The 22,702-nt window shown below is 36.7% G+C and overlaps 1 protein-coding gene across 4 annotated transcripts in view; it reads left to right on the top strand.

Moving 5' to 3' along the window:
* Xpo1 (exportin 1) overlaps positions 1-22,702 on the top strand; it is a 48,818-nt gene that overhangs the window by 22,878 nt on the left and 3,238 nt on the right. For all 4 annotated transcript variants that reach the window (XM_063229484.1, XM_063229483.1, XM_063229486.1 and 1 more), the window contains 18 exons: positions 7,255-7,316; positions 7,540-7,584; positions 9,007-9,188; positions 10,624-10,672; positions 11,076-11,195; positions 12,246-12,374; positions 12,792-12,950; positions 14,470-14,667; positions 15,174-15,312; positions 15,600-15,781; positions 15,865-16,021; positions 16,099-16,262; positions 16,523-16,657; positions 16,988-17,171; positions 17,437-17,543; positions 20,314-20,508; positions 21,171-21,339; positions 22,561-22,695. In XM_063229484.1, the coding sequence (XP_063085554.1) occupies positions 7,255-7,316; positions 7,540-7,584; positions 9,007-9,188; positions 10,624-10,672; positions 11,076-11,195; positions 12,246-12,374; positions 12,792-12,950; positions 14,470-14,667; positions 15,174-15,312; positions 15,600-15,781; positions 15,865-16,021; positions 16,099-16,262; positions 16,523-16,657; positions 16,988-17,171; positions 17,437-17,543; positions 20,314-20,508; positions 21,171-21,339; positions 22,561-22,695 (2,511 nt within the window). The remainder of the gene's footprint in view (positions 1-7,254; positions 7,317-7,539; positions 7,585-9,006; positions 9,189-10,623; positions 10,673-11,075; positions 11,196-12,245; positions 12,375-12,791; positions 12,951-14,469; positions 14,668-15,173; positions 15,313-15,599; positions 15,782-15,864; positions 16,022-16,098; positions 16,263-16,522; positions 16,658-16,987; positions 17,172-17,436; positions 17,544-20,313; positions 20,509-21,170; positions 21,340-22,560; positions 22,696-22,702) is intronic.

Below are 22,702 nucleotides of genomic sequence, written 5' to 3'. Positions count from 1 at the left end.
GTTTTCCAATACATGTAGCATTTATTTGGTATTGTGTTGGGTGTTGAGCCCATTGCTTTGGGCTTGCTAAGAAAGTGTTCCACCACTGGGCTACTTTTAGCTTTTTGGAGGGGCTTTGATAGTTTTGTGTTTTGTTTCAGTTTTTTGTACCAGGAATCTTAACTCAGGACCTTGTCCTTGCAAGGCAGGCGCTGTGCTACTGAGATGTATCCTGATTGTTTTGGGTTTTTTAAGACAGAGTATCAGTAAATTGTCTGGGCTGGATTTGAATTTGAGAGTCTTCCAAAGTATTTAGGATTATAGGCTTGTACCATCACATCTCACTCCATTTAACCTTTTTATATTTATATATTTAATACTATGCAAGTGGTAAACCTGTTGCCCACATGCCACAGCAAGATGTTCGTATCATTGAAGGCTCTAAAATGTTCACCATCAGATGGTGTAACGTAATGGTATATATACATTTGCTGTATTGTGCGGCCATTAAACAAGAACTCCCTGTGACCCTTTCTTCCCTAGCTACAAGTGACCATTTTCTTCGTATTCCTATGACTTTCCATATTCTTGAAAGTGAAATGATATATGTCTTTGTGCCTGGTCTTTTTCACTTAGGAAATGTTTTCGGGGTTTAGACATGGTGTAGAATACATTAGAATTTGCTTTTTTTTTTTTTTTTTTTTTTCAGGCCTGAGTAAAATTTACATTTTGTTCATCCATTGATGGATATTGGAGTTGTTTTCATCATTTTACTATAATGAATAAAGTTGTTATCTGCTTTAATTATGTTTATAGATAATAGTGTTTTTTGTTTTGTTTTGTTTGTTTGTTTTATCAGTACCAGGGATCGAACTCACGACTGCCTGCTTGCAAGTCAGGCACTTTATGCCACTGAGCTAAATCCCCAGCCTGATAACAGTGTTCTTGTATCTTTTTTTTTTTTTTTTTTTTTTTTGTCTTTTTCCTTCTTATCGGTACCGGGGATCGAACTCACGACTGCCTGCTTGCAAGGCAGGCGCTTATGCCGCTGAGCTAAATCTCCAGCCCCTCTTGTATCTGTTTGAACTGTTTATGATGACTGTTACCAGATGTGGTATTGCATACCTGTAATCTTGAAAGGCAGAGGAAGGGAGAATCACCTTGTTTGGGGCCACCTGTACTACATGGTGAGACACTACCTCAAAATGCAAGAATGATGAATGTTAACCTAGGTGTGATGGTGAATGCTTGTAAACATAGAAGACTGAGGGAAGTGCACTACAATTTCACCTACATATGGGAGCCCTTAGTTTTAGTTTAAGGACTCCTGTTTAGAATTAATTAACTGTTGCGTATTTGGCTGTTTTTTTCTCAACTATATTGTTGAGTGAAGAGTATGAACAATACTCTGCATTTTCTTGTGACCATTTTGCTGAGTATTAGTCTTGGTGCTTTAAAATGGATGTGTTTGTAATAAATACTTAGTATAGGTGATATTCGTGGAGAAATACTCCCAAGTTTACATTTTTATAGCTTATTTGGTTAAAAGATTTTATTTTATTTTTGCCTTTTTTGAGACAGAGTGTCAGTATGTAGTTCAGGCCGACGTTGAACTCTCTTTGTTGCCCAAGCTGGTCTTGAACTCGCAACAGCCCTCCTGTCTCAGCCTCACTAATGCTGGGATTACAGGCATGTGCCACCACACCTCTGGTAAAAAGATATTTAAAGTGCAAGTAGTTATATACTATGTTATCTCAAAATAGTTTGAACCAGATTGGATTTAGTCATTCTCCCTATTTTGTAGAGTATGTTTGTGGATAGTGTGTTAGGGCTTTCCCATTCTCTAAAGCGAAAATTGTAATGTACAGGTTTTTTTGTACTAATTTAAACAATACACTTATGAATACTTTTTGTTTGTTTGTCGTGTCAGGGATCAAACTTGAGGCCTTGCACTTGTCAGGCAGGCACTTGTGCCACTGAGCTAATCCCTGATGTTATGAATGCTTTATTGTCTCCTAATAAGTGCAGTTCTTTATTTGAAAGTGTCATGACAGAATCTTCTCTCAAAAACATAACCTGGGCATGGTAGTGTGTTTCCTGTAACTCACTCTGGGAAGTTCGGCCCAGCTTTGGCAGGCTAGCAAGACTGTCTCAAAACTCCTGGAGTGTAGCTCAGTGCAGAGGGCCTATGTTCAATTACCTGTACCACTAACATTAGATTACATTAATTAGGGCTGGAATGTGGCTCAGTAGTGAAGCTCTTTTCTAGCATGTGTGAGAACCAATTTTCAGTCCCTACTGCCACCACTAACTATTCAGATTTAGCCCTTTATAACTTTGACCCCTGTCAAGTGTGCAAGGTCTGCAGGCATTCCCAACGAGTCATTATGACTTGGTAACTTGCATGATGTGTGTTTTATATGTCAGTATGGGGTTTAATTCTCATCTTTTAGGAGTTAGTACTCTTTATTTGATAGTTTTGGGACTTTTTGGTGGTCGTTTGGTGATTCTTGTTTATTATTTTATAGCCCTGGGGATAAAAATCCAAGCTACACCCCCAACCAAACATTGCTGTTTGTAGTTTTGTTTTGTTGTTGCTGCTGCTGTTTGCAGTGCTGGTGATCAAATCCAGGGCACTCTACCATCGAGCTGTATCCCCATACTTTTGTTTTGCTTTTCCCTGAGAGACAGGGTCTTGCTCAGTTACCCTGGACTCAGACCTGTCAGGTTCCCTGAGTGTTGGAATTACAGGGATGTACCATAATACCCAGCTATTTTTAGTGTTTGTATTTGAAAAGACACTGTCAAAGTTTGAAAGTAGAATTGAGTTATATTCTATTAATATTTTGGATTACAGGAGTACTGGGGATTGAACCTAGGGTCCTGGGCGTACTAGACAGGTACTCTACTAACTACTGAGCTACATGCTTGGCCTAATCTTAATTTTGATAAGGTTTCCTTAAGTCAGTGGTGGCAAATGTAAGGCATGTGTGCTGCAGCAGGCTGTGATCATTGAAAGCTCTAAAAGTTTTGCCAGTGACTGCCTTTAGTTATCCAGGTTCATCTTGGGTTTGAAATTTTCAGTCCTGCCTAGCCTGCCGAGTAGGTAGGATTGCAGGCTTGTGCTACTATACCCATCTTGCTACTAACCCCATTTTAGAAAACTACTAGCTTTGGAGATTTATTTTCCCCCTAGTGCGTGAAGTTAGTGTAGTAAACATGCTTTCTACAACTGAGCAATACCCAAAGGTCTTTATTTTTTCATACTGAGAGTAAGAAGTTTGGACATAAGAGCCAGACTCTCATGAATAGAATGAGTGCCCTCACAAGAGAATTTGGCCTTTTTGCTTTTTTCTCCCTCTCATTTATATGAGGATACAGCACTGAGAATCAATTTTAGTAGCAGAGACTAGCTGGGTATGGCAGTGCATACCTGTAATTCAAGACACAAATGTACAAAATAAAAAGAAGAGAAACATTGCCCAGCATTACGATGTACGCTATAATCCCACTCAGTCTGAGGCAGGAAGCTTGCTGCAAGGTTAAGACAAAGTGAGACGCTATCTTTCCTTAATCATACTATGCCCTTTCCAGACACCAAATGGGCTGATGTATTGAATTTAGACTTTCCAATTTACAGTACCATAAGGGAAGTTAATTTCTGTTGTTGTTGTTGTTGTTGTTGTTGTTGTTTTGTCTTTTTTGAGATGGGGTCTTGTTATGCAGTTCAGGCTGGCCTTGCGCTCACTTTGTAGCCCAGGCTGGTCTGGAACTTGCAAGGATTCTCCCACCTCAGCCTCCTGAGTGCTGGGATTACAGGCTGTTCTTCATTTAAAAGTGAAAGAAGAGAGAGTGGGGGCTGGTCCGAAGGTAGTGAGGTATCTCAATTGATTGTTCACAGTACAGATTGAACTCCTTGTTCTACTCTTTCCCCCTTCTCACTACTGCACTTGACTAGTCTTTAAAAAAAGAAAAGAAAGTGGGGAACACACTTAGGTTAGTTATTAGGCTTCAAAATCAGCATACGAACCCTTTGAAAAATCTTGATTATATAATAACTATGAAAAAGGTAATTGTACTTGTCAGAAACAAACATTGAAAACTTATTGTCGAAATAATCTTGTTTTCTATATCAAGTTTTCTATCAGGCTTTTTTTTTTTTTTATCTCGGTACCGGGGATCGAGCTCACGACCACCTGCTTGCAAGGCAGGTGCTTATGCCGCCGAGCTAAATCCCCAGCCCCTATCAGGCTTTTCTAAGACTTAGAAAGCTACTGGGCATCCTAGCTTTGGATATGTTTTCTGAGTACTTAAAGAAAATACTTTAATAATATAAAGTCCATTTTGTAACTGACAGTCAGCATTTGTCACAGAAATAGAGACTTAGAGACCAGGACTTTGTCATCTTCAGTTAAGTACCTCATCATTTTCTGTTGAGTCTCATGCTGATCTCTTTCGGCTACATAGAAAAATTCAGATTCTTTGTACCTCTTTTCAATTGCATCAACATGTGTGTAAATTTGAGAACTTTTTTGAGGTACTGGGTAATGAACCCAGTGTTTCCACTGAGCTAGACTCAAAACTCAAAATTTGTGACCTTACCAGGCATGATAGCACATGTGTGTAATCTAAGCTCTCAGGATTGCCATGAATTCAAGGCCAGCCTGGGCTACGTACATGGCAAGACTCTGTCAAAGCAGAAAAACTCAAAACTTGTAAATTTTGCCTCCTACTGCTGGGATTACAGGCATTTATGACTATGCTTGGCTAGTTATTCTCAATGCTTTTTTACCTTTGTAAATTTGTGCAAACCATGAGAAAAGAACTAAGGAATAAATTAACGGTATTTGGTCAAGTAAACCTTGTACATATCAGTAGAAGATTTTAGACATGTAATCAAAAAGTAGTGAGTTATATATGGCTTTTATATGCAAAAAATATATTATATATATATGTATTGTTCAGTGGCATGAAATTTAAAGTTTTTATACCCTCTGCTTGTTTGTGTGGTATGTGGGATTGAACTCTGCCTCATACACAACCAAATTCTTTAGTACTGAGTTATAATCACAGCACCCTGTTTTTAATTATATTCCTCAAGTTCTGTGTTATGGTGCTGTGATTCTTGCACATGGAAGGCTGAAACAGGAAGATTGCTGCAAGTTCAAGGCCAGCCTTAACTATGTAGATATAGATATAGATACAGAAAAACCCTGTCTCAGCCCACCCCTCAAAAAAAAAAGGAAAATTTTTTCATCTGGTCAGGCAGTGTTACATGCCTACAATTCCATCTATTTAAAAGATTGAGTCAAAGGAGACAGTTTGAAGGCCTGTCCTTGTACGAAATAAGATCTTGTTTCAAAATAGACTAAATAAAGAATTGGGGATATAACTGTAGTTCAGTGGCAGAAAACATGTATGCCCTGAGTTCAAACTCTGGTATTAGCGAGGGTTGGGTTGTATCTATATCAAGTATGTATCAATTTTTTAATTTTGCCCTAGTGACTATAACTACGTAATGTTTAATTTATATTAGGTAATGCGAGTCTATGGGGATGACCAAATGGGCACACATCTGTAATTCCAGTACTCAGGAGGCTGAAGCAGGATTATTTCTGTGTGTTCAAAGCCTGCTTGTACTACAGAGCTTGACCTTGTCTAAAAACAAAGAATCCAAAGAAGTGTATTGGGGTGATTTAAGAAAGGATATGGGTAGATGATATGCACGTACTGGACCGTATTTTAGAAGGGACTTAAGCACCTGAGGATTTTAGTATCTGTGAGCATCCTAAAACCAGTCCCCTGTGGATACTGAAGAACAGCTGTCACTTTTCCATTTTTCATCTTATTCTTTGCTCCACATTCTGGTGATTCTTAGAAGATTCTGAAAAAATGAGGGGAGGTTATTTTAAGAACACAAGGAAAAATGACCTATTTTTGGTACTAAGGATTGAACTCAGTGTTTTTTGCACACGGTTATATCTTTAGACCTTTTTTATTTTGAGATAGGGTCTCACTTAAGTTGCCCAAGTTGAACCCAGAATTGTGATCTTCCTGCTTTAGTCTCCCAGAGTAGGACAAAGCATGCTGTAACACAGCAATCCTGTCAGCATTTTCTTCCCTTAAAGTTGGCTTTACAGTACTGCTGATTGTGAATGAGTAAGGGGCGTGTGTGTGTGTGTGTGTGTGTGTGTGTGTGTGTGTGTGTTTTGTCTTTTTCGCTTTTATCGGTACCAGGGATCGAACTCACGACTGCCTGCTTGCAAGGCAGGCGCTTATGCCGCTGAGCTAAATCCCCAGCCCCGTGTGTGTGTTTTAGCACAAGGACTTACTGTGTAGTTGAACTTTCAGTGATTCTTGAGCCTCAGCCTTCTGGTTGCTGGAATTGCAGATGTGAGCCAGGACACCTGACTGATAACTATAGTTTTAGGTGACGTAACCTATAGTAAGTGATCCTTAGATTTTGAGTTACGCAAACTAAGATCAAAAGTCATGATGTCTTATTTGTTTAAAGAATGTGTTGTACTAATAAAGTATGCCCAGGTAAAGACTATACTATAGAAGCAAAAAGTTTACATTTCTAGTAGTAATTAAAATAAAATGGGAAAAGTGATAACATCAGATTTTGACGTATAAATATTACAAAAATTTAAGCCCATATAGTCTAATTGGCAGGGTGTGGTGGCACACACCTGTAATCCTAGTGCTCAGGAGACTGAGGCAGAAGGATCACTGTGAGTTCAAGCCTGACTGAACTACAGAGTGAAACCCTGTGTCAAAAAGATGACAAAACAGCTCATTGATGGGGCTGGGCGTGTAGAGTACAGCACTTGCCTAGCATACTTGAGGCCATACCCCTGACTCCCAAATTTTAACTGATGCATGTAAACATTATATTTATGTAACCAGTATCATAGGTATTTAAAAAAAAAAAAACAGGTATAATATCATAGGCACATAATCCCCTCTATTCTGGCCTATTAGGCAAATTGTTTAGCAACTTAATGATATGATGTTTCAAAACAAAAAAATTGCTGGAAACGTAGCTTTGTGAAGGCTTTTGAGTTCCAACTCCACTAACACTCTCACTCCCAAAAAAAACCCATATTTAAATGAAATAGTAAAGTGCTCCAGCCTGCTTTCCAAAAAGGACAAAATTGATGATGAGATTAGAGTTTATTATCTGATTTTACTGTGCCCTCCTTAGTGTTGAAGATTTCTCAGTGTACTATTATCATACTCATTTTTACCAATTATGTACATTTTTTAAAATAGGAATAAAAAAATACGTTGTTGGACTCATTATCAAGACCTCATCTGACCCAACTTGTGTAGAGGTAAGAGTGCTTTCTTTAGATTTTTTTGCAGATTTATTTGAGAATGAGAAAATTATTTAAACTTCATCTTGTATAAAATGTACTTTATCCTACATGTATAAACATACACACATTTACATAGGAGTGAAAAATCATTCTTTCCTAGGACTATTTCTTGTGCTTTTGTTACATCTGTTTTAGTACCTCATTTAATCTGACACCCAACCCCTGTTTTTTTCTTTAGAAGGAAAAAGTGTATATTGGGAAGCTAAATATGATTCTTGTTCAGGTAAGCATCAAATTTTTTTACTCACAAGAATAGAAAGTTTTAATCATACTTATTTGAGTATAATATCCAACCTGTCCTTATAAAATAAAATAGATTAACAAATTACAGAAGTAGTGGTTCTAGGTGGATATGGATGCACATGCCAGTGGTCTTAGAACTTGGGAAACTGAGGCAAGATCGCCACAAGTTCGAGGCCAACGTAGGCTATACAATGAGACCTTGTCTCAAAAAAAGGAAAGAAAAAAAAAAAAAAAGAAAGAAAAAAAAAAGAGATAAAGAGTAGTGCTGGTCTAACAACTATTAACTAACTGTTAAAACTGGTTGCCTTCACGTTGGAAAGGATTAATTTGCTCCGGTGTAGGAATCATCAGATATTGTAGAACTATTAATTACTAATGTGAATTGCATTTTTATTTTCTTTTGGGTTTGTTTGTGTTTCATTTCTTTTTCTTTTTTGTCCCAGGGATTGAACTCATGACCTTGCATTTGCCAAGCAGGCACTTAAGGCCACTGAGCTAAACCCCTGGGCCCTTTCTTTTGTTTTTTGAGAAGGGGCCTCACCATGTACTCCAGGCTGGCCCCAACCTCAGAGTGATCCTCCTGCCTCAATCTCCCAAGTAATAGGATTATAGGCGTGTACTGCCATGCCCGGTTTGGAGTTCATATTAGTCTGTCTGTATGGTTATTAGATTCTTTCAGATAGTCTCATTTTCTGATCCTGTGTATTATTTTTATATGATCTTATCTGAATCTTAGAAAATACCTAAGAGATCCCTAGCTTACACATACCTACACATTTTAAATTAATTCAGTCTATTAGGCTTTTAGTAAAAGAGTCAATCCTTAGTTGCAGCCGTTCTCTTGTTGAAATTTTCATGTCTGTGTCTTCCAATAATTTGGGTTCAGATCTTAGTTGTAATTTATAGGTGGAATACTTGTTTACCCCTGGTCTCAAAATCTGTCTTACCTTATCACTGTTTATTAGTTAGACCTTGATATTGCCTAGAATAATTTACACATACCTATCAGATAAATATTGATATCATAAACCTAGATGAGACCAGTAATTGGAATAATTGAAGTGGGTTCTTAGGATGTTTAAGACAGAGGACTTCATCTGTTTCTTTTTTTTTTTTTTTTTTTTTTTGTCTTTTTCCTTTTTATCAGTACCAGGGATCGAACTCACGACTGCCTGCTTGCAAGGCAGGCGCTTATGCCGCTGAGCTAAACCCCCAGCCCCCCCCCCTTTTTTTTTTTCTGTTTCATTTTCTACCAAATGTATTCTGTAGTGATATGTTTCCAGCCATAATAGAAATAAAAAGCAGTGATTAACTTCTTTTAGTAACATACAGTTTGTTTCAAAGATTATTTTGCCTGTGACAAGTGAAATGAAATGAATATTCATGTTTTATTTTATTTTAGATACTGAAACAAGAATGGCCCAAGCATTGGCCAACTTTTATCAGTGACATTGTTGGAGCAAGTAGGACCAGTGAAAGTCTGTGTCAAAATAATATGGTGATATTAAAACTCTTGAGTGAAGAAGTATTTGATTTCTCTAGTGGGCAGATAACTCAAGTAAAAGCAAAACATTTAAAAGACAGGCAAGTAATGATTTTTTTTGCAACAATTTCTCAAACCATTTCAAGTGACTTTAAGGTGAATTGTAAATATTTAATGAACTGATTGATAACGTGTACGTTACTTGTGACTTTGAACAATAATTAAGTTCTAAAGGGGCTTAATGTCAGTCTAATGGAGCCCCAAAGTGTTAGAGGTGTTCATACCTCTGAGATCTGGTATTCCCGTTTACTAGATAAAAGTTTGTTCCCGTTGTTATGAACACAGAAAACTTTTTTACACTATCCAAAGAATATACAGTTCTATGGCATGGAGTAACAGTATTTTAGAACTTCAGATACGAAGTTATTTCATTCTTCTTCCTCATCACTTTGTCCAGCATATTCTGTGTGTGTGTGTACCTTTTAGCCATCTTAGTGTGGCTCAAACTTTGCCAAATTACGGTCCTTGTGATTAACTCTTATTTTACTAATACTGGTTCCAAGCACAAGAGTAAATGTTGGCATTATACATGCTAAGATGAAGCTGCAATATTCATGCTTCAATTGGAAAGGTAAAGGTATAATAAAATAATGTGAGAGACCGTGTTCACATAACTGTGTATATTTATTTACTTATTTATGTTCCTATATTTTATACATTTATATTTATTGGGGAGTAGGTTTACCATGGGGGAGGACCTCAGGACCTCATGCTTGCCAGGCAGGCACTGTGCCACTGAGCTATATTCTTGGCCCCAACAGTATATTCTTGAGATTTTATTAATAATTGTTACTCTTTCTTAGTGTACCTCAATTGCTGTAAACTTTTATTATAGGTAGGTGTATATAGCAGAAAACAAAGGTATTTATAGGATTTAGTGATACCTGTGACTTTAGGTTTCTACTTGGGGCTTTTAAGTGATCTCTCACAGATTGGAGTGAGCTGACATTTCTCTGAAGAGAATCTTGTTTTTAGCATATCAGTTATTTCAAAGTCACTACTCAGTTTTAAGAATAAACATTAAGGGAAAAACCAGACTCCAAAGACATGAATGTGATCTTATGGCAGTCTTAATCTAGGTGACCTTTAAAAGAGTGATTGTAGGTTTAATAGCTTGCTAGCTTTTGTTGAAGTTACTGATGCTTAGATGTGTTTATTGGGGAGAGTTGGGTTTGTTTATTTATTTATTTGTTTTTGTTTTTTTTCTTTTGAGACAGGCTCTCCCTATGCAGTTTAGGCTGGCCTTGAGCTCACTTTGTAGTCCAGCCTGGTCTTGACCTTGCAATGATCCTCCTGCCTCAGCCTCCTGAGTACTGGGATTACAGGTGTACATCACCATGCCCAGCTGTTTAGATGTGTTTAAAGCGTAGCCTTTGGAATCTTCAAGGATTCAATTATTGAAGATTTTTAATTGTTTTAGACTATAAATAACTGTAATGTTTATTTGTGTCTTCTAAATGTGATTTTTTTTTTCAGCATGTGCAATGAGTTCTCTCAAATATTTCAACTGTGCCAGTTTGTGATGGTAAGTGCTTTTTAATGCCTTATATTGTTTGTGATAGTCTTGCTGTATAACACAGGCAGGCCTGGAAATCAACAGTCCCTCCTCACTCTCCCAAATGCTGGGATTACAGGTGTAAGCTACCACACCCACCTTTAGGGTATATGTGTTTATTTTGCTATTGGGGATAGAATCCATATTCTTCCCACTGAGCTACATCTCCTGCAGGGGCAGGGAAGTCTGTATGTTTGTATTTTGAGGCACAGTGTGTTAACATGCTACACATGCCAGGCTGGGCTCAAATGTGTGATCCTCTTGCACCAGCCTCCAGATGGGATTGCAGGTGTGTGCCATTGTGTCTGGTGTATTTCCTTTTTTATGAGTTAAGAATTAAAGGAAAATGTTTACAGATGGGTTATTGTTACAGGAAAATTCACAAAATGCTCCACTTGTACATGCGACGTTAGAAACGTTGTTGAGGTTTCTGAACTGGATTCCACTGGGATATATTTTTGAGACCAAGTTAATCAGCACATTAATTTATAAGGTAAAGCACATATATTTCTGTCATTTATTTCTCGATTCTTGTGTATATAGTCTTTGTTCTTGGATAGCTTTCTTTATTCAAAACTAACTTGGATAACTTTCTTTATTCAAACATCAACCTTTTTTGAAAGAACTTTTATTTACTTACAGATAGTATTTGACCTAAGTCTTAAAATCCTATGATTCTATTAGATAATACAAATCACAGTGATGTAGTTCAAGTGGTATTTATGTAAGATGAAAAATCTATTTTGCAGGGTAGGGGATTTTATTTTTGAGATAGAAATCACCAGTTTGCATAGGCTAGGCTTGAACTTGTGGTCATTCCTGTCTTGGCCTCCCAAAGTGCTCAGATTACAGGCATGAACCACCGTGCCTAGCTAAAATTTTCAGTCAGTAGTGTGTAGTTTCTTCATACATTTCTGTAATTGCTTCCTCCATAAATAATGCTTAATATGTGGTTACATTACCTTGACATGTGTGTAATAAATTTCATATTTAATTGTATCTTACAAAAGCTCAGCCCATTGTAATTTTTTTTCCTTTTTTGGTAGTGGGGTACTGGGAGTCTAACTTGTGCTTGGCTTGCCAGGCAATCATTGTGCCATTGAGCTGTATCCCCAATCTGTAATTTAATATTTATAGTTCAATATATGTCTATTTTCAAAACTTTTAGTGCTTATCAAATTATCATCCATTCTCAGTGGTTACAGTTTCTTAGTAGAAGATGAAAGAATCACTTTTTTCATGCCCAAGGTGCTGTTATACTGCTGAGAAAATACAGTGTCCCTAAAAGTCTCCTATGGTTTTTTTGGGAAAGTTACTGAACAGTTTTGTTTTTCACATGTTTGAAGACACATCAGGTTCATTGTGCTCCATGAAACACTTACCATACAGTGACTAGATAATGAAACCACACATCACCCTCTAACATTTTCGTATTTCTTCTTCCTGTTTAAGTCTTTAAACCCATGTTAATCATTCATTTTAAAGTATGTTTCATGCCATTTCAGTTTATGATTTTTTAAAATATATATATATGTGTATACAGTTCCTGAATGTTCCAATGTTTCGGAATGTGTCTCTGAAGTGCCTCACTGAGATTGCTGGTGTGAGCGTAAGCCAATATGAGGAACAATTTGTAACGCTATTTACATTGACAATGATGCAGCTAAAGCAGGTAATACACCATGTTCTTGAAAATTGAATAGTTTTTAGTGCCTTAGAAAATGTTGAATTTAAGTTGAACTGTTTCAGCAGTCCATTTTTATAGGTTGGCTAAATGTGGTTCATACTTGTATTTTATGTACGGTATATATTGCATGAAAGCAGTGCATATGGTAGGTTTTGAACCTAGGACATTGCATGTGTTAGCTAAAGTCCCCAATTCTTTAAGGTAAAAAATTCTATGAGCACACTAAAAATTCCTTCTAATCAAGATCTTGGGGAGTATTGAGGCAGTCTATTTCTACACAATTTTTGAAGGTCTGAGTAGGCAGTGGGAATCCTAAGAATTGTTACAATATCTGCTTTTGATACTATGAAGAAAATTTTTTTTATATTTTATAAAACAGGTTGTTTGTTTTTCAACTTGCAGATGCTTCCCTTAAATACTAATATTCGGTTTGCTTACTCAAACGGAAAAGATGATGAACAGAACTTTATTCAAAATCTCAGTTTATTTCTCTGCACCTTTCTTAAGGAACATGGTCAACTTATAGAAAAGAGATTAAATCTCAGGGAAACACTCATGGAGGTAGGCTCTGTGTGGAAACTTGGTTCCTAAAGGTCTCTGTGTAATAAAAATACAATGTGCCTTCTAACATTATGTACTTTTTGAGGTTATTTACCTGTGCCTTTAGAATATAGATTGTCAAAGTAGTTAAAAGCTGTTGTCTGATTTTGTGTTCTACATAAAAGTAGACGTAAAAAATTTAAATCAAGTGCACCTTTTTTTTTTTTTAAATCGGTACCAGGGATCAGACTCCTGACCACCTGCTTACAAGGCAGGTTCTTATGCCGCTGAGCTAAATCCCCAGCTCCTCAAGTGCAGATTTTTAAGTTCATTCTACATCGGTACTTTTTTTTACTAAAGATAGGATCTTCCTATGCAGTCCGCTCTGGCTTTAAACTCAAAGATCCTCCTGTTTCAGCCTCCAGGTTCTAGGCTTACAGGTGCAGACTTGGTCACATGTTACTTTTTTTTTCCCCATCTCTTTCCTGGGGATTGACTAGGATATTCATATTGAGCTGTATCCCCAGAGCTACCTTTAGTTTGAAACTGGGGCTCAGTAACCCTTCTGAGAGTCCCCAGGTAGACGCAAACTTGGCCTTCCTTTCCAGAGAGTTGGATTACAGGCATGTGTTGCCATGTCCCACTTCCACATGGTATTCATAAGATCTTAAACAATTGAAGTGTAATTCACATAATACCCATTAAGTGTGCAATTTAGAGGAATATTAATTACTGCATTCAGAATATTGTGCAGGTATGCATGTCTGGTTCCAAAGACATTTTCCTCATCTGCAAAGGAAATTCTGTAGTTTTTGTATCCAGGGATTTAATGTAGGGGTGCTGAGATACATCCCCACCCTTTTTCATTTCTATTATTAGACAAGGTCTTGCCAAGTTCTCTGGCTGACCTTGAATTTGGAATCCTCCAGCCTTAGCCCCCAGTATGACTATGTATCTGTATACAGCACTGTACTTGGCTTTAATTTCTGTTTTTAATCAATTGTATCAGTGTGCCTAATTTTGTATTCCCATCCATTTGTAATGAAGAAAAGGAACTTTCTCTGCCTTTTGTTTGTTGCCCCTATACACTTGGTGGTATTTTGTTTTGAGTCATGGTTTTGCTGTGTAATCTAGGCTGACCATGAACTCATTATGTTGCTGAGGCTTGCCTTCAAATCTCTGTGCTCCTCTTGGCTCAGCCTCCGATTGCTGAAATTTCAGATATGCACCACCATTCCTGACATTATTATATACACCATTTTTTAAAAAGATTTGAGTCACATGCCTGTAATTCCAGCACTCAGGAGGCTGAGCTAGGGAGTATCACAGAGTTCAAGGTTAGCCTGGGCTACATAGAGACTCTTTCAACCCCTCCCCCTCCAAAAATAGACTTGATGGTTGATCAACTGTAGAGGAGTTACAGTTTAATGAAATCTCAGTTGTACTATGAGTTTTTATTTTCTAATATATCAAGTGAAAAGTAGTTTGGAAACTGGTTAATATGTAAGAATTATTTTAATGGTGTTGGTCTTATTTCTAGGCACTTCATTATATGTTGTTGGTATCTGAAGTGGAAGAAACTGAAATTTTTAAGATTTGTCTTGAGTACTGGAATCATTTGGCATCTGAACTCTATAGAGAGAGCCCATTTTCTACATCTGCTTCTCCATTGCTATCTGGAAGTCAACATTTTGATATTCCTCCCAGGAGACAGCTGTATTTGCCTGTGTTATCAAAGGTAACAATAAAGTGATTGGTTAAGTGCTCTTCCTGTTTCTTACTGTGATTGTGAAGCCTAAATTCAAATGTGTAGGCTCATATGCCAAGGTTAACAACAGCTTTGCTTTGCTTTGTTTCTGGGTTTTGTTTGTTTGTTTGTTTTTGGGAGGGTTTCACTGTGTAGGCTGGCTTTAACCTTGTGTCAGTCCTCCTGCTTCAGCGTTCTCAGTACTAGGATTACAGGTTTGTACCCACTACCACTAACCCTGCTCTTCCCATATCTTTTTAGTGTCTCAGTTTAAGTACAGTGGTGCCTTGTTCATAAATGTTGTGACAAGCATTATTATAGCCACCTTTCCCATACAAACACAAAATGTGGTCATCTTTTCCAAAATCATGGAACAAACTTAAATTCCAAGAACTGAGGCACCACTGTACATGGCTCACTTTTCCCTGCTCCCAATTTTACATTTGATATGATTGATTTAAATGTCTTAATTTTCTGATTGGCTTATCATTCAACAGGTTCGTTTATTGATGGTTAGTCGTATGGCTAAACCAGAGGAAGTATTGGTTGTAGAGAATGATCAAGGAGAAGTTGTGAGAGAATTCATGAAGGATACAGATTCCATAAATTTGTATAAGAATATGAGAGAAACATTAGGTATGTTAATATTAAATGTGTTTGCCTTTTGAATGTTAGGGAAAGCATTGTTATACTTTGAATGGTTCAGTAACCATCTTTATTAATGTGCTTTGCTTTTTTTTTTTTTTTTTTTTTTTTGTCTTTTTCCTTTTTATCGGTACCAGGGATCGAACTCAACGACTGCCTGCTTGCAAGGCAGGCGCTTATGCCACTGAGCTAAATCCCCAGCCCTAATGTGCTATTTTCTTAATAAAAACTTTTGCTTGTTTTCTACTTGAAACATGTGAAACTTTTTTCTTTCACAGTTTATCTTACTCACCTGGATTATGTAGATACAGAAAGAATAATGACTGAGAAACTTCACAATCAAGTGAATGGTACAGAATGGTCATGGAAGAATCTGAATACATTGTGTTGGGCCATAGGCTCCATAAGTGGAGCCATGCACGAAGAGGATGAAAAACGATTTCTTGTTACTGTTATAAAGGTACAAAACAGATAGACACAAAGTAAAATACTATATAAATGTATTTGTTAAGATAAAAGGCCTAAATTTGTTTCATTTTATAGGATCTATTAGGATTATGTGAACAGAAGAGAGGCAAAGACAATAAGGCTATTATTGCGTCAAATATCATGTACATAGTAGGTCAGTATCCAAGATTTCTAAGGGCCCACTGGAAATTTTTGAAGACGGTAGTTAACAAGCTGTTTGAATTCATGCATGGTAAGTTTTCATCTGTTACACTTAATTTGTGTTAACCTTTGTTGAACAAAATTGACGAATGTTTTTATTTTCTTAAGAGACCCATGATGGAGTCCAGGACATGGCTTGTGACACTTTCATTAAAATAGCTCAGAAATGTCGGAGGCATTTCGTTCAGGTTCAGGTTGGAGAAGTAATGCCATTTATTGATGAAATTTTGAACAATATTAACACTATAATATGTGATCTTCAACCTCAGCAGGTATGTAAACAAAAAACATATTAGATTTAGAAAGTTAACCACTATTTATTAATCACAATTTAATGGGAATAGAAAAAGTGCCCCTGTTGGATTCCATTCAATTCTTTGTCATAAGGCAGAAACTTAATCACATGTTTGTTGAACTTTTAGCCTACATGATAATAATGATAACAAATCAGTTTCAGTGCATTTTTAAATTGTTTTCTTTATTAGGCTGCATACAAGTATAAAAGTTTAAAAATCCCTGTTTTTTAAAACAGGTTCATACGTTTTATGAAGCTGTGGGGTACATGATTGGTGCACAAACAGATCAAACAGTCCAAGAGCATTTGATAGAAAAGTACATGCTGCTCCCTAATCAAGTATGGGATAGTATAATCCAGCAGGCAACCAAAGTAAGTTTCATTATATTTTGTTAAAGTTCTGTGTTTGAAGATGATGTTAAAAGTAATGACACTTCCAGCATTATTGACATACATACCTCGTCCATGTTGTTATTTTTGTTAGAATCTTGAAAAAGACAGTATCTTTTTGGGAAGGTGTACTTTGGGTGCTAGTGATTAGGCCCAAAGCATTGTGTGTATGAAGAACATGCTTCACCCCAGCCCTAATGATGACGACTTCTGCATTTTACCATGTAGGACTACAAATAGGATAATAGCTTGGGGTTAGATGGTACTGTTAATCTTAGCAATTACATAGCTTTCATGATTTTTTTCCTCTAGAATGTGGACATATTGAAAGATCCTGAAACAGTCAAGCAGCTCGGTAGCATATTGAAGACTAATGTCAGAGCCTGCAAAGCTGTTGGACATCCCTTTGTAATTCAACTGGGAAGAATTTATTTAGATATGCTTAATGTATACAAGTGCCTCAGTGAAAATATTTCTGCAGCTATCCAGGCTAATGGTATGTAATTCTAAATCTGTAATTAGAATGTTAGATTTCAGTAACACTGCTAAATCTGAGATGACTCCAATTTCTAAGCAACTGCTTGCTACTTTTTCTTTTGAATTATTTTGGAGCTGCCAGGTATTGTAGCACATGCCTTTACATGCACTCAGTCCTTCATTAGGAAACCTTTCCTCTTGGTAAATTTTGTGTGCTGGTGGTTGAATATTTTTATGGTAAATGGAAACTAATTACATCTGAAATACACATAATTATTTTTTAGGTGAAATGGTTACAAAACAACCATTGATTAGAAGTATGCGAACGGTAAAAAGGGAAACATTAAAGTTAATATCTGGTTGGGTGAGCCGATCCAATGATCCACAGATGGTAAGTGAACATTTGTTTTTATTTTGACACTGAATTTTCTGGAATATGCTATATTTCTATGTATTTTGCCAATTTGAAGATAATTATATGTTCTACATTAAGATTTTATATTCTTTGTTGTATTGGATTTCTGTGTTATAAAATACTAGTTTATTACGGTGTCTCATTTTCCAAACAAATTTCCTTTTATCCTGGGGGAAGATGGTCATATATAATAAGAATGCTAAGAATGTATCACTTATATTTTCTCAGATTGGTAGAAAGGCTTAGTTCCTACAGGTTTTTTTGTTTTTGTTTTTGTTTTTTCCATTTTTATGGGTACCGGGGATTGAACTCACGACCACCTGCTTGTAAGGCAGGTGCTTATGCCGCTGAGCTAAATCCCCAGCCTCCAGTTCCTAAAGTTTAAATTGAATCTTTTTGATTTATTGAGAGAAACGATACAGTCGAGGTGAGCATGAATATTCAAAGGAATGTGGCACACATTTGGGAACTGGGGAAGAGAAATGGGAAATAGGAATTGATTCCTGAGAGGCGGGAGTTGCCTCAAATTGAATTTTTGTGTTCTCATGATTTTTGAGGACAATTTATGAATCTACAAAGTGTTACTAGTTTTGTTATAATACGAGTATAATACAGATTGAAGATTTTGATGTCTCTTATACTGGTACCTGGGATTGAACCCAAGGCCTTTGTACTTGGCGATAACTCCAGTCATTTTTTTTTTTCCTTTTATAAATTTTGAGGTAAGGTATTGCTAAGTTGTACTGTCTAGGTTAGGCTCAAACTTTGGGGGGTGGGGGGAGAGGCCAGGGATCGAACTCATGATTTAATGCTTGCCAGGCAGGCACTTTAAATTCTCTTTCCTCAGCCTCCCTGAATGCTGAGTTACGGGTGTACATCACAGTATCTGACTGGTGTTTCTCATTTAAAATAACTTACCAAAAGAGAAATTGTTTTCTGAAGCTAATACCTGCATAGCTGGTTATGGTGGCACATGTTTGTAGTCCCTAGAAATTGGGAGACTGAAGCAAGAGGATTACTGCAAGTTCAACAACATAGTTTCAGGGCCAGCCTAAATTACATAGTAAGGCCCTATCTCAAAGAAAACAAATTAATTCTAGCCTGATAGAGTTCAATTTGGAAAGATAGGTATTATTTTAGATATTGTATGTCTTCATTTACTGTGAAACTTGGGGAATTTCCAAAACCACCTATTGCTGTTGGGAATGCTGGTTAATAAGAATGCCATTTGCTAAGATGATTTTGATACTCTATATTTATTGATGACCTTCTTGAGGACATTAGTTTGGGATTTAGTTTTTATGGAAACTCAGCGGCATAAGTGCCTGCTTGGCACGCGTAATGTCATGAGTTTAATACCTGCTACAAAAAAAAATTTATGGCAATCTTCATCAAGATGGCTAACTTTGAAAGTGTTGTGTGTGGGGGGGTGTCCAACATCATCTGTATATATATGACCAGAACCATATTTAGGTCTCAGTGTAGTTTAGTGGTATCACACTTGCCTGGTATATCTCAGGCCTTATGTTGAATTGCTAACACCTCTGAAGGAACAATTGAAAGTGGAAGGAAGGATGGATTGCAGAAACACGCATACACACATGCATGCGAAGAAGTTTGTGACATAAAGTAAATTACAGAATCAGAACGGTATAATAAGGATATGTTTGTACAGAGAAGAATAAAGAACCTGAACAAATTGCACATACATGCAACACACACAAACTTATTTAGAGGCATGGAAAGACACACAGTCTTTCAGACAATTGCAGTTCTTATAAAATTGAACAGTTGGGCCAGAGATGATAACTTAGTGGCACAGTGCCTGCCTGGCAAGTGCAGAGTTCCGAGTTTGATTCTCAGTACACTCCCATACAAAAAAAGTGTAAATAAACACTGAATGATTGTTATTAGTGTTTATATAAGAATACCTATCTATTATTATTTGATGTTCCTAGTTTGCTTTTTATATTATTGAGACTAAGAGTTTGGCATGGTTGTACAAACCTGTAATTCCAGCACTTGGAATCTGAAGCAGAGAGATTGTTGTAAGTTAGAGGCTATAGGGCTGGGGATTTAGCTCAGCATCATAAACATCTGGCTTGCAAGCAGGCAGTCCTGAGTTTGATTCCTGGTACCGATAAAAAAGAAAAAGATAAAAAAAAAAAAAAAAAGCAATTGAGACTGTATCTACTGGTCAACCACTCACTTTTGTGACTCATCTTCCATTACAAAATAGATTTGAACTATATATTATATTCTCCTATGGCTCTTTTTTTTGGTCTTTTTCGTTTTTATCAGTACCAGGGATCGAAATCACAACTGCCTGTTTGCAAGGCAGGTGCTTATGCTGCTGAGCTAAATCCCCATTCCCATGGCTCTATGTTTTATTTTAATCCTTTGATTTCTGTTAAAATCACTTTAGAGACTGAATATATAGCTTAATATAATGGTAAAGGTGTTGCCTAGCACGAACGAGGTGAGACTCTGGGTTCTACAACGCTACAGTGAAGAAGAAGCAACAGCAAAGTACGGGGTGTATGCTTATCATTCTAGCACTCAGAGGCTGACAGGACTGCTGCGAGTTGGAGGCCGTCCTGAGCTATACCTTAAAAACTAATTACAGTGTTGGAAAGCCTGAAAGATCCTAGGGTTTCACTGCTTTTAGCAGATAATAAACCTAACGAGTATGTCTTAGTTGTCTGTAATAGTATCTAGATTAAAATGTAAAAGTTTTTTTTCACAGGTAGCTGAAAATTTTGTTCCTCCTCTGTTGGATGCAGTTCTCATTGACTACCAGAGAAATGTCCCAGCTGCTAGAGAACCCGAAGTGCTTAGTACTATGGCCATTATTGTGAACAAGTTAGGGGGACATATAACAGCTGAAATACCTCAGATATTTGATGCTGTTTTTGAATGCACCTTGAATATGATAAATAAGGTAGGTGGTTCATATTTTCAGTTACATAATGGAAAATTTAAAATATATAACATTTCGATATCAAAATAGGAATAGGATACTGGTTACATAGCTCAGTGATAAAAGACTTGACTAACATGCACAATGAAGGGCTGGTGTGTACAGTGGGGAGAGAAGATTTTTAACATTTACATCAACACCTGGCATTTATCAAAAAGTAATAAACTTGTCAGGTATTTTCTTATAAGAAATTAGTTTTGTTTAAATGAAAAGGCAGGACTATGGTTAGTATATAAAAGTGTACTATATGCATATAATTTAGAACATAAATACGCACATGGAAGAGAAGGTTAGATACCAGTATACGACTTTATAGTGTAGCTGTTTTTTCTAATCTGCATTAATATTCTTAGTTTATAATAAAAAAAAGTCTCAACTACTAGAAAATGCCTTGTTTTTTCATGAGTTTTGATCAGTTTTCTTTAAAAGATAGCCTTTTGTTTTCTCCTTTTTAATTTTTGTATATGGTGCTTTCGGCTATGAAAAGTAAACTACATGAAGATTTGTCTTTTGGGGGATGGTGTGACTTTTGGGCTTCGTTGACAATTTCAGACATATACACTAGCCCCTCCTTTCCATTTGTCTTAAATACAGCATTGAAATATTTTGCTTGTTTGTTTTAGGACTTTGAAGAATATCCTGAACACAGAACAAACTTTTTCTTACTGCTTCAGGCTGTCAATTCTCATTGTTTCCCAGCATTCCTAGCTATCCCACCTGCACAGTTTAAACTTGTTTTAGATTCTATTATCTGGGCTTTCAAACACACTATGAGGAATGTTGCAGATACAGGTAAATAATATTTCTCTCTCCCTCATATCAGTATGATGGCTTTGGTAGCCTTTACACTAAAATTCTGTCCATTTCATTCTCAGTTGCCTTTGATCAATCAGGTTCCTAAATAATAAATGCAAAAGTTGATTTTAATATAAGCACTGTTCTGCACTATATGTTCTAGTCTACTCTATCGGGGACATAGTATTTTATTTACTTTATTTAATGATCCCCAAGTGAGAAAATAGTGCCTATGTCAACTTTTGTTAATTGATATTGTTAAGTAATCTGTGTAGTTGGTAAGTAAATTTATTGTAGGTATTTACAGGTAAAGATGTGATGAGTTCATATTACCATTCGTTTAAGGTTTTCACTGGGGTCTCTGATAAGAGTGGAGCATAGTACACATACAGACAGTTGTATACTTGTAAATGTATGGTTGATGTTACTCTACCTGTCATAGTTTACATGAATTGTATATTCGGATGTCTAGAAGTAGTTAAGCCACCCATTCTAAAGCAAGTCTCTAAGCAAAATGAGTTATGCCAAGAAGCTCAAAATAGGTAGAAGCATCACTCACAAGACTTCCGCCCCAGCCAGGCATAGTAGCACACACCTATGATCCCAGCACTCTGGGAGGCTCTGAGGCAAGAAGATCTCAAGTTTGATTCTACTCTGGATAGTACAGCAATCTAGCAAGAGACTGTTTAAAAGGCATAGCTCTTAGTGTCAAAGCCCCATGTTTAATTATCTGCACTTCAAAAAGAAATTTAGTTCTATACCCTCACCAGTAATTCCCCCTTCCCTGTGCTTTTTTTCTTCCATAGCATGGAAGAAATAGTAATAATACGTTCTGTGAGATACTAAAAATACATTCTTCCAGGATGAGTTTTCTTTCTGTGGATTTCTTTTTTCTCTCTCCATTTATTGTACAGCAGATCGAACTCAGGACCTTGTGCTTGCCAGACAGGCACTGTACCACTGTATCCCCAGCTAGTTTTACTTTTTTCAAATGGTAATTACAGAATGCAAAACTGCGTGGACTCGCTGTTTTGGAAATGAGAAGACGTTAAAGGCCAACGTGTAGTACACCAGCACTGGTTGTAGTTGAACTCAATAGCTGATTTAAGACTGATTTTAATAAGCAATTAATTATCAAAAGCTGATGAATTATTAGCTGAAATATTTGAAAAGTGATGCGTCTGTAATGATTTTATATTCACATTCAACATCTTTTAGGATTACAGATCCTTTTTACACTCTTACAAAATGTTGCACAAGAAGAAGCTGCAGCTCAGAGTTTCTATCAAACTTACTTTTGTGATATTCTTCAGCATATCTTTTCTGTTGTGACAGACACCTCTCATACAGCTGGTAAGAA

This window comes from Cavia porcellus, unplaced genomic scaffold, assembly GCF_034190915.1.
Source record: "Cavia porcellus strain 051 isolate PalLab524CR breed Dunkin Hartley unplaced genomic scaffold, mCavPor4.1 scaffold_18, whole genome shotgun sequence".
In the NCBI taxonomy this organism is placed as follows: domain Eukaryota; kingdom Metazoa; phylum Chordata; class Mammalia; order Rodentia; family Caviidae; genus Cavia; species Cavia porcellus.
This window is presented reverse-complemented; position numbering and strand designations above follow the sequence as displayed.